The 16,163-nt window shown below is 41.8% G+C and overlaps 1 protein-coding gene across 2 annotated transcripts; it reads right to left on the reverse strand.

Annotated features, from left to right (window-relative positions):
• Positions 1–5,230: 5,230 nt before the first annotated feature.
• vhl (von Hippel-Lindau tumor suppressor) lies at positions 5,231–11,518 on the reverse strand. Of its 2 annotated transcripts, XM_023991503.2 has the most exons (4): positions 10,790–11,518; positions 9,053–9,175; positions 8,471–8,680; positions 5,231–6,843 (listed from the first exon to the last, which is right to left on the reverse strand). In XM_023991503.2, the coding sequence occupies exons 1-3, from the start codon at positions 10,983–10,985 to the stop codon at positions 8,484–8,486; spliced, it is 516 nt and encodes a 171-aa protein (XP_023847271.1). In that variant the 5' UTR covers positions 10,986–11,518; the 3' UTR covers positions 5,231–6,843; positions 8,471–8,483. The 2 variants fall into 2 exon arrangements, with proteins under 2 accessions (XP_023847271.1, XP_023847261.1); XM_023991493.2 differs by having other exon boundaries at positions 5,231–8,680.
• Positions 11,519–16,163: the final 4,645 nt, after the last annotated feature.

Genomic DNA, 16,163 nt, shown 5'->3' on the forward strand with positions numbered 1-16,163 from the left:
AGGGAAAGGATGGGTCTCAACTCTCTGGAGCACAGGGAGAGGATGGGTCTCAACTCTGTGGAGCAGAGGGAAAGGATGGGTCTCAACTCTGTGGGTCTCAACTCTGTGGCGCACAGGGAAAGGATGGGTCTCAACTCTCTGGAGCACAGGGAAAGGATGGGTCTCAACTCTGTGAAGCAGATGGCAGGGATGGGTCTCAACTCTGTGGAGCAGATGGGAGGGATAGGTGTCAACTCTGTAGAGCAGACGGAGGGATGGGTCTCAACACTGTGGAGCAGATAGGAGGGATAAGTGTCAACTCTGTAGAGCAGACAGAGGGATAGAGTTAACAGCAACAGCCTGGGGTTTGTCTCTGCAGCTCCCGGTTGCAGCCTTATAAATATGATGGAGATGAAAGCATAAAGGTTGAGAAGGCCAGGGATAGATTGCACAGCGGGATCTGAAATAAAAGAGACTTAAGGAGAGATGTCATTCAGTCCACATGAATGTCACACAGTCCACATGTCATATACAGTGAGCTTCAAAAGTATTTGCGACAGTGACAAATGTTTTGTTGTTTTGGCTCTATACTCCAGCACTAGGGATTTGAAATGATACAATGACTATGAAGTTAAAGTGCAGACTGTCATCTTTAATTTCAGTGTATTTTCATCCATATCGGGTGAACCGTTTAGAAATTACAGCACTTTTGTACATAGCCATTTTAGGGGACAAATTCACTTATATGTGTATTAAACTAGTAACATTTTTAGTATTTGGTCCCATATTCCAAGCACRCAATGATTACATCAAGCTTGTGACTCTACAAACTTGTTGGATGCATTTGCTGTTTGTTTTGGTTGTGTTTCAGATTATTTTGTGCCCAATAGAAATGAATGGTAAATAATGTATTGTGACATTTTGGAGTCACTTTTATTGTAAATGAGAAGAGACTATGTTTCCAAACATTTCTACATTAATGTGGACGCTACCATGATTATTGATAGTCCTGAATGAATCATGAATAATGATGAGTGAAAAAGTACCATACGCACAAATGTCATAACCCCAAGCCATGCTAACCTCTCACCATTACAATAACATGAGAGCTTAGCATTTGGGGGGGTGGGGGAGTGGGGGGGAGGTCTGTAACTCTCCCAATACTTTTGTAGCTCACTGTAGGTTACGGAAATTGTTGTGTAACCAGGGAGACATAAGGGGGGGACAAATGCCTGTTTACAAGACGTTCACATTTAGGGGTCTTCTTCTCGATGGGCCAGTAGCGGAAACCCCTCCTGGCGTGGTTGTTGTACTTGTTTCCATCCTGGGGCTGGTTTTGGAGAGAGGTGTTACCCCCCAGAGTACTATAGGACTCACCTAGAGGGAAACACAACAGCATGACATGTGGAAAATATGCCACCCAAAACTCCCAGCCTGAGCTCAGTTTGATCATAGCTTTGACCTCATTCATTATTTATCTCCAACAGATCATAAAAATAAATAGAAACCCCGAAAAGGACTTACCTTGTGCCTTAGCAGGTGCCAGATCATTAGGTGAATCCTCAGACATGTCTTGAGTCAGGGGAGGAAAATGATGGTCGTGTGCGGGTTCTAAACCAGCTGGACATCCCATACAATTGAGGATCTAGGTACAAGGGCAGGGACGAACAATGTTCTTAATGGAATATATTATCTTTATGTTTTTGGGGAACTCACCTCAGTCCCCAGCACAGTAGAGCCTTATTTCAACCTACTGTACCAAGCTACTAACACACTGGACCCTAATACCCAGCCTAGCAAGAATACCTACTGTAAGAAATACCAGTCACCAAAAACTAGATATACCTACATACTATACAAACCTACAAGCTGCAGAAAGAGACCAATATATCAAGCAGAGCAACAGCTGTCAGCTTAGAGACAGTCAGTACACAGTAGAATCGAGTTTGAAAAGAGTCTCTGCCACGCTTCTAGTCAGAGGACCTTGAGGTAAAGACAAAAGTAGTTGAAGTTTAAAGAAGTATTCACAAAACCTGTCCTCTGGGCTCTTGTCGTCAAACAGCAACGTAAGAGAAAGGCCAAAAATAACCACAGTCAGTGTCGTGGCCAATTTAACTAAAGTAGAGATTTCCTCTTCAAACTTCCACCTATTACCTTTTGGAGAGACTGGACAATGACTCCAGATGTAGTGTGTGAACAGAGGAGCATGTCAATGTAATTCAAATCTTATATAAGATGGACTGTGTTAATGAGATGTACATTATCAGTAATGGAGGAATAGGATACTCGGACTTCAATCATTCCACCAGCATTGCTTAACTTAACCTGGAAGAGAGACTTGTTTATTGAATGTTATTTCACATTTAAATTACATACGATGATTGCTGGCATGAACAGTTATGAGAAAATCTTTTCATATGTTTAATTAGTTTGCTCAGGGGTACAGTACAATTCTGTGTCTCCATGGCAGCTGGCATTGAGAGCAGATAGGTGGGTACCTTCATGAATATAACATTGTGATTTACAAATCATTCTAAGGGATGAGTTTATATGATTGTTTTACTCAATTATTCATGTAGGACCAAGAGATTAAAAAATAATTTTTTGGAAGTAAACCAGAACTGCATCAGTGTGTTATGAAACAGTCTAATCTTTACTAATGGGATAAATGCACAAATTCACATGACATATGCATGCTAGACTGAAAGCCTGCAGGAAACCGTTCATCTTCTATTCTATATCTGATTGACGTCATTGGTAATCTACAAATGGTCGCCAGGGTTTTTAAAAGGTGGATATCAAGATAGGAGGCAGATAAACATCCACCACAAAGCGAGAACTCGATCTTTGTCTGTGATGCTGGGTTTTTGTGTTGTTTACCCACGTAAAGGACTTGGTGGCATAAGATATTTCTACATTTTCACCCATGAGATAGACTTTCGGAACAGAAAAGTGCATGCATGTATAAACGACAGCTATTTTGGTATGAGAATCACTATTAAAACATGACCGATGTAGCCTTACCTAATCTAGCTGTGTCTACATATAACCCTGTGGTAGATTATTTTAYCCACACTTGGTACATGTCAGGCAGATTAGCAGTGGCATTGCGATAAGAGTGAAATGGTCCAATAGTGAAGGAAAGAAGAGAGATGATTGGACTCCCTGTTGTCATCTGAAGTGACTGGGGTCCTAAGTGTTCTTCCTTTTATCCTCGGTCTGCATGTTTCTGCAACTCTTCTCACAAAGACAGGTACAGATTGTGTTTCTTCGTAGCCTAGCAACAGGTCCTCCTCTATAATTGAATATCTGTAGCACAGTATTTATATCTTCTGATGTGAAGCTGCATAGAATGCACACACACACACACACACACCTATAGACACCATAGAAAGGTACATACCTAACAGACATGAATGGAACATCCATAGATCTGAACATAAAAAACATAATGGTTTGTCCTTAGTAGAAGAAAACTGTAGTATATAATCCACAGGAGGTTGGTGGCACCTTAATTGGGGAGAACGGGCTCGTGGTAATGRCTGGAGCGGCACCAGTGGAATGGTATCAAACACATGGTTTCCAGGTGTTTGATGCCAGTCCATTTGCACTGTTCCGGCCATTGTTATGAGCTGTTCTCACATCAGCAGCCTCCACTGATACAATCACTATGCTTTTTGCATTTATCAGGAAGCTTTTTTATATTACCACCTAAAAGGAATGTATCAGGTGTGTTATTAGAAGTTCTGGTACTTAGCTTTGGTAGGTAGAAGCTGGTGCAGAAACAGTGAGCAACGGGGAGTGCAGTACGAACCGACACGGGAGAGGGGTAATAAGAGGGGGGATAAACTAGGCAACAGAGATCCAGCACTGAGAAGTCTTATATTCAAATGACATTTTGAGTGGTATTTTTTTAGCAAACCCCATCTGAATGCTGAGGCCATAGAATTATACACTGAACAAAAATATAAATGCAACATGTAAAGTGTTGGTTCCATGTTTCATGTGCTGAAATATAAATGTTTCATAYGCACAAAAAGCTTAAATCTCTCAAGTTCTGTGCACAAATTTGTTTACATCCCTGTTACTGAACATTTCTCCTTTGCCGAGTTATTCCAGGCACTTGACAGGTGTGGCATATCAAGAAACGGATTAAACAGCATGATCACTACACAGGTGCACCTTGTGCTGGAGACAATAAAAGGCCACTCTAAACTTTGCAGTTTTGTCTCACAACACAATGTCACAGATGTGTCAAGTTTTGAGGGAGTGCGCAATCGGCATGCTGACTGCACAAATGTCCACTAGAGCTGTTGCCAGATAATGTAATGTTAATATCTCTACCGTAAGTTTCCTCCAAGTAGTTTTAGAGAATTTGGCAATACGCCCAAACGGCCTCACAACCGCAGACCACGTGTATGGCGTTGTGTGGGCGAGCAGTTTGCTGATGTCAATGTTGTGAACAGATTGCCCCATGGTGGCTGTGGGGATTCGGTATGGGCAGGCATAAGCTACAGACAACGAAAATAACTGCATTTTATTGATGGCAATTTGAATGCACAGATACCGTGACGAGATGCCGAGTCGCATTCTCGTGTCATTCGTCCGCAGCCATCACCTCATGTTTCATCATGATAATGCACGGCCCCATGTCGCAAGGATCTGTACACAAGTACAGGAAGCAGAAAATGTCCTAGTTCTTCCATGGCCTGCATATTCACCAGACATGTCACCCACTGAGCATGTTTGGGATGCTCTGGATCGACGTGTACAACAGCATGTTCAAGTTCCCGCCAATATCCAGCAACTTCGCACAGCTATTGAAGAGGAGTGGGACAACATTCCACAGGCCACAATCAACAGCCTGATCAATTCTATGCAAAGGAGATGTGCTGGCTTTATAAGGCAAATGGTGGTCACACCAGATACTGACTGGTTTTCTAATCCACACCCCTACCTTTTTTTAAGGGTATATGTGACAAACAGATGCCTATCTGTATTCCTAGTCATGTGAAATCATATTTTAGGGCCTAATTTATTCATTTAAATTGACTGATTTCCTTATATGAACTTTAACTCAGTAAAATCTCTGAAATTGTTGCATGTTACATTTATTTTTATCATTCTACTGTATTTCTGTGGCGGAGACATGGACCAGCTGTGTAACGGTAGGGACTTACGTCCGTTAGTCCATACATCACTATTCCCTTGAAGTGTGAAACTTACTGTCTTAAGAAAAATTGGAACAGGCCAAGAACATAAACATTTATTAGGTTTATGTATCAGTCTTTTGCATATGTGGAATATATTACAAATAGAAAACATTGCAAAAAAAACAGGCACGTAGATACATACAGTATGCATTTTTCACGTAGCCTCAAAGGTTGTTTGCAATATACACTGGGTGTACAAAACATTATGAACACCCGCTCCATGAGCCTGACCAGCTGAAAGTTATGATCCCTTATTGATGTCACTTGTTAAATTCACTTCAATCAGTGTAGATGAAGGGGCGGAGACAGGTTAAACAAGTATTTTTGAGACATGGATTGTGTATGTGTGCCAKCCGGAGGGTGAATGGGCAAGACAAAAAAAATGGAAGTGCCTTTGAACGGGGTATGGTAGTAGGTGCCAGGCGCACTATTTTGTGTCAAGAACTGCAATGTTCTTGGTTTTTCATGCTCAACAGGTTCCTGTGTGTATCTAGAATGGTCCACCAACAAAAGGGCATCCTGGGGGTGCAACTCAATATTAGGAAGATGTTCTTAATGTTTTGTACACTCAGTATATATTCCTATACTTAAGCAGGCACAAGGGGGTGTGGTATATGGCCAATATACCACGACTAAGAGCTGTTCGTAGGCACGACGCATCGCAACCCTTAGCTGTGGTATATTGGCCATATACCACAAACCCCCGAGGTGCCTTATTGCTATTATAAACTGAATACCAACGAAATTAGAGCAGTAAAAATAAATGTTTTGTTATACCTGTAGTATCTGGTCTGATATACCAAAGGTGTCAGCCAATCAGCATTCAGGGCTCAAACCACCCAGTTWATAATAGTTACTTTGACCCATCTCTCATTCAAACCTGTACATCTTTTCTCACAACTTTACATTTTATGATGAATAAATACATTGAGCTTGTTCATTATAAAGTTACAGTATGTAACAAAACAAAACAAATTTAAAAATGCTACCTTGATTGCCAGCTAACGTGTAAATCAAGCTAAATCAATATATCTTATTCCAAACCCAGTATATTTGATTAACAAGCTGATGAGCAAAACCTGCTTGAAAGTCTTAAACGCTCCAAAGCAGGGTTCCCCAACCAGTGGGGGATTTTATTTGGTCACCCAAGTTTTCTGAGCAAAAATAATAATTTATATATATATATATACACACACACACCAGTCAAAAGTTTTGGACACACCTACTCATTCGAGGTTTTAGTTTGACTATTTTCTACATTGTAGAATAATAGTGAAGACATCAAAACTATGAAACAACACATATGGAATCATGTAGTAACCAAAAAAGTGTTATACAAACCAAAATATATTTTAAACTTGAGATTCTTCAACATGGCCACCCTTTGCCTTTATGACAGCTTTAAACACTCTTGGCATTCTCTCAGCCAGCTTCACCTGGAATGCTTTTCCAAAAGTCTTGGTGTTTCCACATATGCCGAGTACTTGTTGGCTGCTTTTCCTTCACTCTGTGGTCCAACTCCTCCCAAACAATCTCAATTGGGTTGAGGTCGACGGATTGTGGAGGCAAGGTCATCTGATGCAGCACTCCATCACTCTCCTTCTTGCTCCAATAGCCCTTGCACAGCCTGGAGGTGTGTTGGGTCATTGTCCTGTTGAAAAACAAAATGATAGTCCCACTAAGCGCAAACCTGATATGACATATCCCTGCAGAATGCTGTGGTAGCTATGCTGGTTAAGTGTGCATTGAATTCTAAATGAATTACTGACAGTGTCACCAGCAAAGCACCCCCACACCTCCTACTCCATGCTTCACGGTGGGAACCACACATGCAGAGATCATCCGTTCACCTACTCTGCATCTCACTAAGACACAGAGGTTGGAACCAAAAATCTCAAATTTGGACTGAAATYTCCACCGGTCTAATGTCCATTGCTCGTGTTTCTTGGCACAAGCAAGTCTCTTCTTATTATTGGTGTCCTTTAGTAGTGGTTTCTTTTAAGCAATTCGACCATGAAGGCCTGATTCACACAGTCTCCTCTGAACAGTTGATGTTGAGATGTGTCCGTTACTTGAACTCTGTGAGGCATTTATTTGGGCTGCAATGTCTGAGGTGCAGTTAACTCTAATGAACTTTTCCTCTGCAGCAGAGGTAAGTCTGGGTCTTCCTTTCCTGTGGCGGTCCTCATGAGAGCCAGTTTCATCATAGCGCTTGATGGTTTTTGCGACTGCACTTGAAGAAACATTAAAAGTTCTTGAAAGTTTCCGCATTGACTGACCTTCATGTCTTAAAGTAATGATAGACTGTCATTTCTCTTTGCTTATTTGAGCTGTTCTTGCCATAATATGGACTTGGTCTTTTACCAAATAGGGCTATCTTCTGTATACCATCCCTACCTTGTCACAACACAACTGATTGGATCAAACTCATTAAGAAGGAAATAAATTCCACAAATTAACTTTAAACAAGGCACACCTGTTAATTGAAATGCATTCCAGATGACTACCTCATGAAGCTGGTTGAGAGAATGTAATGAGTGTGCAAAGCTGTCATCAAGGCAAAGGGTGGCTACTTAGAAGAATTTCTTGGGGGGTTTTTTTAGTAACTTTTTTGGTTACTACACGATTCCATAGTTGTAATGTATTCACTATTGTTCTACAATGTCAAAATAAAGAAAAAAATGTTGAAATTAGTAGGTGTGTTCAAACTTTTGACTGGTAGTGTGTGTGTAGATATATATTTGGACATAAAAAACACWAAAAAAAACATCAAATCAGCTCCAAGTGATTGAAATTTCAGAAATCTGTTCCAAAGTATTCCCATGTGGCAAAAAAGAGAGCTATGTAACCGTGCACAAATGTAAGCAAGGTTTGAAATTATTATGCTTTCGTCAAATCTTATAAATGTTTGGGCTTCTTGCAGTGAWTTTGCAGTCTACAAAGAAATTGTAATTATGTTCCAACCACCTGACATTCCGCAAGAACAAAAAAACAGCCAGCAGCTGAATCATGTTGATGATCCTTTCTCTAAAGTCAGACCACTGAATTGGTTTACACATTTTTTTCCTAAGCTACGAAGACTATATTACACAAATGTAACAATAAAAATAAAAAAAAATGGAGAAGATCCGCAGTAGTCGCTACAGCAGTGAATTCAACCCTGACCTCCCAGTGTCCAATCAAACAATCTTACATTCTGTCATCTTATTATTTTGATAGATTCAGAAACATCAACATCAGAGCCATCCATATAGCGATATCTATATAAGCACTCCTACTCGAAGTTGCTCCTCATGCATCCTGGGGTTGCTGCCTGTCTTCTAGGAGGCGCTGTTCCACGCGCTGGGCGATGCGCATCAGGTCCTTCAGCACGCTGGGACGGTCCTCCAGCTCCTCATGGAGACACCGAGCAATCTCCAGCCTCCTGTAGTCCTCTGGACGGACCAGGCGCCGCACTACCTGGAGGGCACGCTCCTTCAAGCTGAGGACTGAGGGGAGAACACACATACACAGATATGACATAGTTGTTAGATTAAAGAATAATATTCCTTATGTGTGTTCTCAGTGCAGAGTAGTAGTAGTAGTAGTAGTAGTAGTAGTAGTAGTAGTAGTAGTAGTAGTAGTAGTAATAGTAATAAAATAAAAAATAATGTGTGCTGATCAAAACACAGAACAATGATCTACCAGTCATAATCACCAGTGACCCTGCTGTTACACAGGGAGTACAATCGCACTAAAGTGCCATAAAGGTCCAAATCTCTTAGCAGAGATGCCCACATACAGGGAGATGACACTATTATCGGTGTACAGATGATCTGTACAGGTCAAAGGAGAATTGAAACCTGATGTTTCTCTCTAACCTGGTAATGTGATGTTAACCTGGACAGCCTGTCCATTCTCCATTGGTTTGGGCAGGAACATCTCTTTACTATTCGCCTTCAGCGCCTCATCTGTTTCTGCATCTCTGAACATCCAAGGATGACCTGATAGAATACAAACATGGAAAGGCATAAAGACGATAGATAAACACCAAGAAGACCAAATACAGCATGACAAACAAATAAATGCATATGTGTAACGCTTGTGTGAAAAGAACCAGGCGTAACTTTGCTAAACTGCGCACTGTAAGGGTATATCTTTATTTTTTGAAAGATTCTCTCGCTTATTTGAGAATTAAGTTCCAAAATGTTTCCAAAATAGTATCAAAAGTGAGGCGTATTTGCGTGTAGACAGAGCATCGTGATTGAACCAATGATATGTATTAAGCCTAGACGAAGGCTCCCTGTGAGTAGACCGAGGCCAATAAAGAGTGATAGAAATAACATGTGTTTCAGTAAGGTTCACCAAGACGACTGACAGCGGAGAAGATGGTGGAGGCGGATGTYTTGTTTGAAACTGATGGCGCGTCGAGTGGAGATGAGAGTAAGAAGGATTTGACTGCAGTGGCGAACAGGAAGGAAAACGTGAGAAGTGGTTGTGAATCTAGTAAAGTCAAGCCTTGCTCTGAATCTTTTTTTTAGTTGGATTGAGGGTTTTGGACCGTTGGCGTTATCTGGGAGATCCGTTTGACGTCTCGATGAATATTATAGATGCATTGGATAAGGTTGCGTCAGAGAGGATAACAAGAAGTGGGCTTTTTTTTGTGTGTCCGAGGAGCATAAGGAGCGTGCTTTGCAACTGAAAAATATACCAGATAGGAATGTGTCTAAACCCCTACAGTGTGATAAATGTAAACTATTTGGCCATGTGTCAAGTGTATGTAGACAATAGGAGTATCGTATGCCAGTTGAGGCGAAATGCTGCAATTGTGGTGGCGAGCATGTGCCCGGATTCATGAAGTGCCCTGTTAGGGTGAAGGAGACAGAGGTGGCAAGAGTAAGGGCCGTCCAGCATGTCTCCTATCCCGAGGCATTGAGACAAGTGGAAGAACGTTGAAGAAACCATGGTAGTTGGATTAGAGAAAGCAGGAAATGTTACTCAGCAACAGGATTCTGATATGTTGCATGTTTAAAAGATGGACTTTGTATCGTTTATTGCATTGGTTATAAACTGCACAGCGCAGTCTGAGAAAATCTGAGAAAAAAGGCATTGTGAGCGTGGCTTAAAGTTTTTTGGGCCTATGGGGTTTTACAGCAGAGGCATTACAAGGAATCCTGTCGATGGATGTTACGTCCTCACAGGCTCAGGGATGTGATTTGGACTATGACAAAGAGTGGTGTTGGGTTTCTGGATTGATATTGTATGTTTTTTTCCCCCATTTCCCCAWTTTTTTTTCGTTCACTACACGTACAGCAGTTGGCGGCATGCACTTTTAACGTTTGTTTGCGGACCGAAATAATACCAGAGAAGAAGACTGACAGGGGTGGGCGCTGTTTTGAAGCCAACGCGCAACCATTTTGGTAACGTTACTCCATTCTAAAACAATATTTTCGAAGCTATATGAATTCCTTTATTAACTTATATTACAGACACATTAATGTATACTTGGGTTATTGACAGCTATTGATTACCAATTATTGAATTAACAGAAAATCTTACACTTAACGTTACTCGCTGTGGCTTATTTGCTAACTGGTGYTAGCCAAGCTTCTACCTACCTACGAAGGTGTTCATTTTCATTCCTTTTCCTGGCTGTAAAATATCGTAGGGTTGAGGTTCCCCGCGGAAATTAATCCATACTGGTCGCATGATTCGAGGACTCCGGTTACAAAACACTGCAATCGACGGTATTCCGCTTTTCAGAGACCTTACCAACGGGAGCTGTTCTTCTCCCCCTTGAATCTCTTGAGGCATAATTTGACGTTAGCTAGCAACAACAACAAAAAAGTATAAATTGATCTAGCAGCTGTAGCTAACAAGATATATCTTGAAGAAAGTATGATAAACATATAGATAGTCGCAAACGCGACATTATAAAGGTAACTTATTTAAAGTTGTTATATCTTGTCTTTTCATGCCAGCCAGCAAGTCGCTTGTGTTTGTTATGTAATTATTTTCCGGTTGAGGAGGGCGTGGAAAGAATGTCTTCACTGAGTGGTCCGTTTTACTGTCAATCAATGGCTCCTGACCAATTACTTACCTCACACAATGTACATTTTTGATACAGAAGACCTTCTGATGTCTATTTAGTTATTATTACTTACTTATTGGGAAATAAAGAAATCGTGTGAATTGTAAAGCAGAAATATTATGACTTGTAAAGCAGAAATCTTGTTAAGTTGTTTTCTAAATGAGCAACATTTTTTTTATACCCTACAGTGGAATTTTTGAAATGCTGTTCACACGCGGAGAAGACATGCAGATGTATGCAAATAAAATGGTAATCTCGTCCAACCAGCTGGCTCTGAGTTGTCTCTATATGCTGTAGCAATCGAGCCTAAGGATGAGGTTAATAAAATGTTYGCACAATTACCCTCTTTAGAAGTGAAGGGAGCTTTTTGACATTGCTCTTATATGATTGTTGCAATTTTGCATCTATTTTTGTAGTGAATACAGTTTGACATGTCTGTCATTACAAGCAGGCCAACAACATACCTCTCCTGGCAGCACTTGCAGTGCCTCATGTTTTTAGTTTTTTTGCATCACAAAAGGGCTGACTGGGTACATAAACAGGCATTTGAGTCACCTAAGTGGTCGACACTTTATCAGGCATACACTGTATACTCATTTTCAATAAGCCACATGGCTCGGTGTGAATGGCTGTACTGTATTTTATCAAATGTGTTGTTTGGATCGTATTGTATTTCCCTATGCTGACTGTGTACATAGGCTTATTACACTATTCAGCTTCCCCCACTCCCCTTTTCCAGAAGTTGCTCTCTCTGTGAAATGTGAAAAATGAATGCTTAAAGCCAAACCCTCAAAATAGTCAAAAGATGTTAATGGACGACCGTACCCGAAGTGGAGAGGTGATTAATAAAGCCAGATTGAAAGAGCCCTTACGGCAGAGCCTGATGCTTGCATTCCCAGACATTGAGCGCAGCAACAACACCAGCAGCCAGATACTCATCTTGTGTGTGCAGAATAATTGGGCCATTAATTGACACAATAGTTCCTAAAGTGCAGAAAAAGGCTAAGAACAAGGTGCACAGTCCTGCACAAATGGCTGCGCATGGGAGAGTTGAATAAAAGCATTGCGGTCAACTGTAAGTGCGGTTATTGTGAAGTGGAAAGTCTAGGAGCAACTACGGCTCAGCCGCGAAGTGGCAGGCCACACAAGCTCACAGAACGGGACCACTAAGTGCTGAAGTGTGTAGCGTGTAAAAATCGCCTGTCCTCGGTTGCAACACTCACTACCGGATTCCAAACTGCCTCTGGAAGCAACGTTAGCACAAGACCTGTTCGTCGGGAGCTTAATGAAATGGGTTTCCATGGCCGAGCAGCCACACACAAGCCTAAGAATACCATGCGCAATGCCAAGCGTCGGCTGGAGTGGTGTAAAGCTTCACAATCTGGCTGTCCGACACACGAATCTGGGTTTGGTGGATGCCAGGAGAACGCTACCTGCCCCAATGCATATTGCCAACTGTAAAGTTWGGTGGAGAATGAATAATGGTCTGTGGCTGTTTTTCATGGTTTGGGCTAGGCCCTTTAGTTCCAGTGAAGGGACATTTTAACGCTACAGCATACAATGACATTCTAAACGATTCTGTGCTTTCAACTTTACGGTAACAGTTTGGAGAAGGCCCTTTCCTGTTTCAACATGACAATTCCCCCATGTGCAATGCGAGGTCCATACAGAAGTAGTTTGTCAAGATCAGTGTGGAAGAACTTGACTGTTCTGCACAGAGCCCTCAACCCCATTGAACACCTTGCGAGCCAGGTATAATCGCCCAACATCAGTGCCTGACCTCACTAACTCTCTTGTGGCTGAATGGAAGTAAGTCCCTGCGGCAATATTCTTCTTCCCAGAAGAGTGGAGGCCGYTATAGCAGCAAAGGGGGGGACCAACTCCATTTTAATGTCCATGATGTTGGTCATGTAGTGTGTATAGTAGTATAAACTACTGTGTACAAAACATTCTGAACACCTGCTCTTTCCATGACAGACTATCCAGGTGAAAGCTATGATCCATTATTGATGTCACTTTTTAAATCCACTTCAAAAATCAGTGTAGATGAAGGGGAGGAGACAGGTTATAGAACGATTATTAAGCCTTGAGACAATTGAGACATGGATTGTGTATGTGTGCCATTCAGAGGGTGAATGGGCAAGACACACGATTGAAGTGTCTGAACAGGTTTTGGTAGTAGGTGCCAGGCGCACCGGTTTGAGTGTCAAGCACTGCAACGTTGCTGGGGTTGTCACGCTCAACAGTTTCCCTTGTGTATCAAGAATGGTCTACCCAAAGGACATCCAGGCAATGGCTGGCCAGTGGTCAAAAAACAGGTAATTGATGAAAGAGAAAAAGGAGGCTGACACGAATTGTGCAGAGCAGTGCATCTATCAATTCGCAGATGGATACACTGCTGCCATGAAGGGATGTACGTGATTGGCAATGATGTTCAGATATCCTGTGCCATTCAAACATTAATCCACATTTATCAAGGGGCCCAATGTGTTGCATGAAAACACCCCACACCATCACAGCRCCACCACCAGCCTGCAATTTTGACACGCGGCATGATGGATGTACTTGTGGTTTTCTTCATACCCTAGTCATCCCATCAGAGTGAAACAGAAGTACCGGGATTCATCAGACCAGGCAATGTTTTTCCAATTCTCCAGCGTCCAGTGTTTTCGTACCATAGCCCACTGCAWTTGCAGTTTTGTTTTTTGCTGAAAGAAGTGGACTCTGTAAGGTCGTTGGCTGCCATACCACATTCGTGTCAAGGAACGATGAGTTGTGCATTATTTTATGGGTCTTTGGGCACCAATGTTGTACTAGWCTGTCAGTTGACTAACTGTAGCCCGCCTGTTGCTCTGCACAGTTCGTAGCAGGCTCCTTTTTCCTCTTTAATCAATTACCTGTTTTCGAMCACTGGCTTGCCATTAGCTGGATGTCCTTTGGCATTCTTGATACATACGGGACACTGTTGAGCATGAAAAACCCACCAGTGTTGCAGTTCTTGACACTCAAACCTGTGTGCCTGGCCCCTATTACCATACCCTGTTCCTGTCCCAAGAGCATCTTATACAGTTAATCTCTTTTTGTAACGTGTTGAGGCCGGTGTTGTGCCGAAAATCTTCCCCCTGCCAGAACCCCCCCCCTTCACGTGAACGCGCACACACTCAATTCTTCATTGCTGCGACTTGCTTGCTAGTTGAGATTTCTGCTCTTCACTCCGTTGTCAGTTTAGCCTACATTTCACTGATCTTAGTAGCAGAAAGCATTTTTTATTTGTGTCCTTCAAGGCAGCTGTCAATGATCACATTAGGCTGCGATTCATTTTATTTTTTATGGCGGTTTGATCACGGGGGAGGCACTAGTAATGTCTGCAATTTTCAGTTTGGCTATTTGTTTCAAGTGTATTAGTCTATAAATAAATMTCTYTGCCAAAATTCGTCAYCTCTCCCATGTCTTATTCGACTAGTAGTTGTTYTGAAATGTTTATTGCTTGCCTACATTTTACTCCCTCCTCTGTTTAATATAACACACATACATTACTTATTAMYTTYGGTTGCCTATCCTGACATGAAGTTTGTTCTATAGAAAGTATTTGACTCTGATGTGTGCACAGAAAGTATTTGACTCTAGCCCCAAAATTAAGGAAATTAGAGGGGGGGGGGATCGGAAGGCCATTTTCATGCCTGCCGACACCCCCCCCCCCCCCCCCCCCCCAACTAATTTCCTTAATTTTGGGGCCTAGAGTCAAATACTTTCTGTGGCACACACTACTGGTCAACATGAGCTACCAAAATGGTTATGAAGTGTGCCAGGCCTTGCAGTTCCAAGATAGAAGGAGGGGGGGATTTCGGCAGGCAAGAAAATGGCCTTGCCGAAATCCTCCTTCCCTTTCTAATTTCCTTCATTTTTTCACTAGAGTCATATACTTCCTGTGGCACACATCAGAGTCAAATATTTTCTATAGAACAAACTTCACGTCAGCATAGGCAACCGAAATGAATAATTAATGTATGTGTGTTATATTGGAAATCGAGGAGGGAGTAAAATGTTGGCAAGTAATAAACATTTCAGAACAACTACTAGTCGAATAAGACATGGGAGAGATGACGAATTTTGGCAGAGAGATTTATTTATAGACTTCACGCGAAGGTGGAAGAATTCTGTCGGGGTAGATTTTCGACACCGGCAATTAAGGAGAATGAGAGGCTCAATTAGGCTAAAGATGTTGCAGAACTGCTGTATTTGAAGCACCACTCCCTTCTGTTTGCCTGATGTTGCTACGGCAATCAAGCTGTTTTTACCATCCCTGTAACTGTCGCTTCTGCGTAGAGGTAGTTTTCTAAACTAAAACTCATAAGAAGCATTAGGCTCTCGGTCTGATATGCACTTGTGAACACTTGAGTAACCTCCACTCGTTGCACTAGCGCCGTCGTATGCCTTAACCACGGCATATGTTCACCGATATCCCCTTTTTCTTTCAATCAGTTTAATTTGTTATTTTTCAAGGCCTACGGCAATTGTTCAGTTACATTCCTCAAGCCCAATAAACAAACATGTATCTTCCTAGTACTTCTGGAAAATAAAAAGGTTTATGAATGACATTTGAGGGTTAATGTCAAAACAATGTATATGTAATAAAATTCAAATGTAGACATCGTTGACAGGCTCGTGGTCTACCCCTCCTTGTGGGGACTGCAGGGTGTCCAATACGCCAGTGCTCCGAGGCAACCCGGAAACATCGGCAATATAGGGACATAAGCAATGTTTGATTAATTATTTTACCATCTGTGTTGTGTGCTTAATAACCTCTTGTAAGTTTGTAAGTTTACTCAAGGCCTGAGTTGAATGCTCTAGCCTACATGAGAACCCGGCCCCCAGGCCCAGACCATAGACTGATCAATCAG

Source organism: Salvelinus sp. IW2-2015, linkage group LG1 (assembly GCF_002910315.2).
Source record: "Salvelinus sp. IW2-2015 linkage group LG1, ASM291031v2, whole genome shotgun sequence".
Taxonomy (NCBI): Eukaryota; Metazoa; Chordata; class Actinopteri; order Salmoniformes; family Salmonidae; genus Salvelinus; species Salvelinus sp. IW2-2015.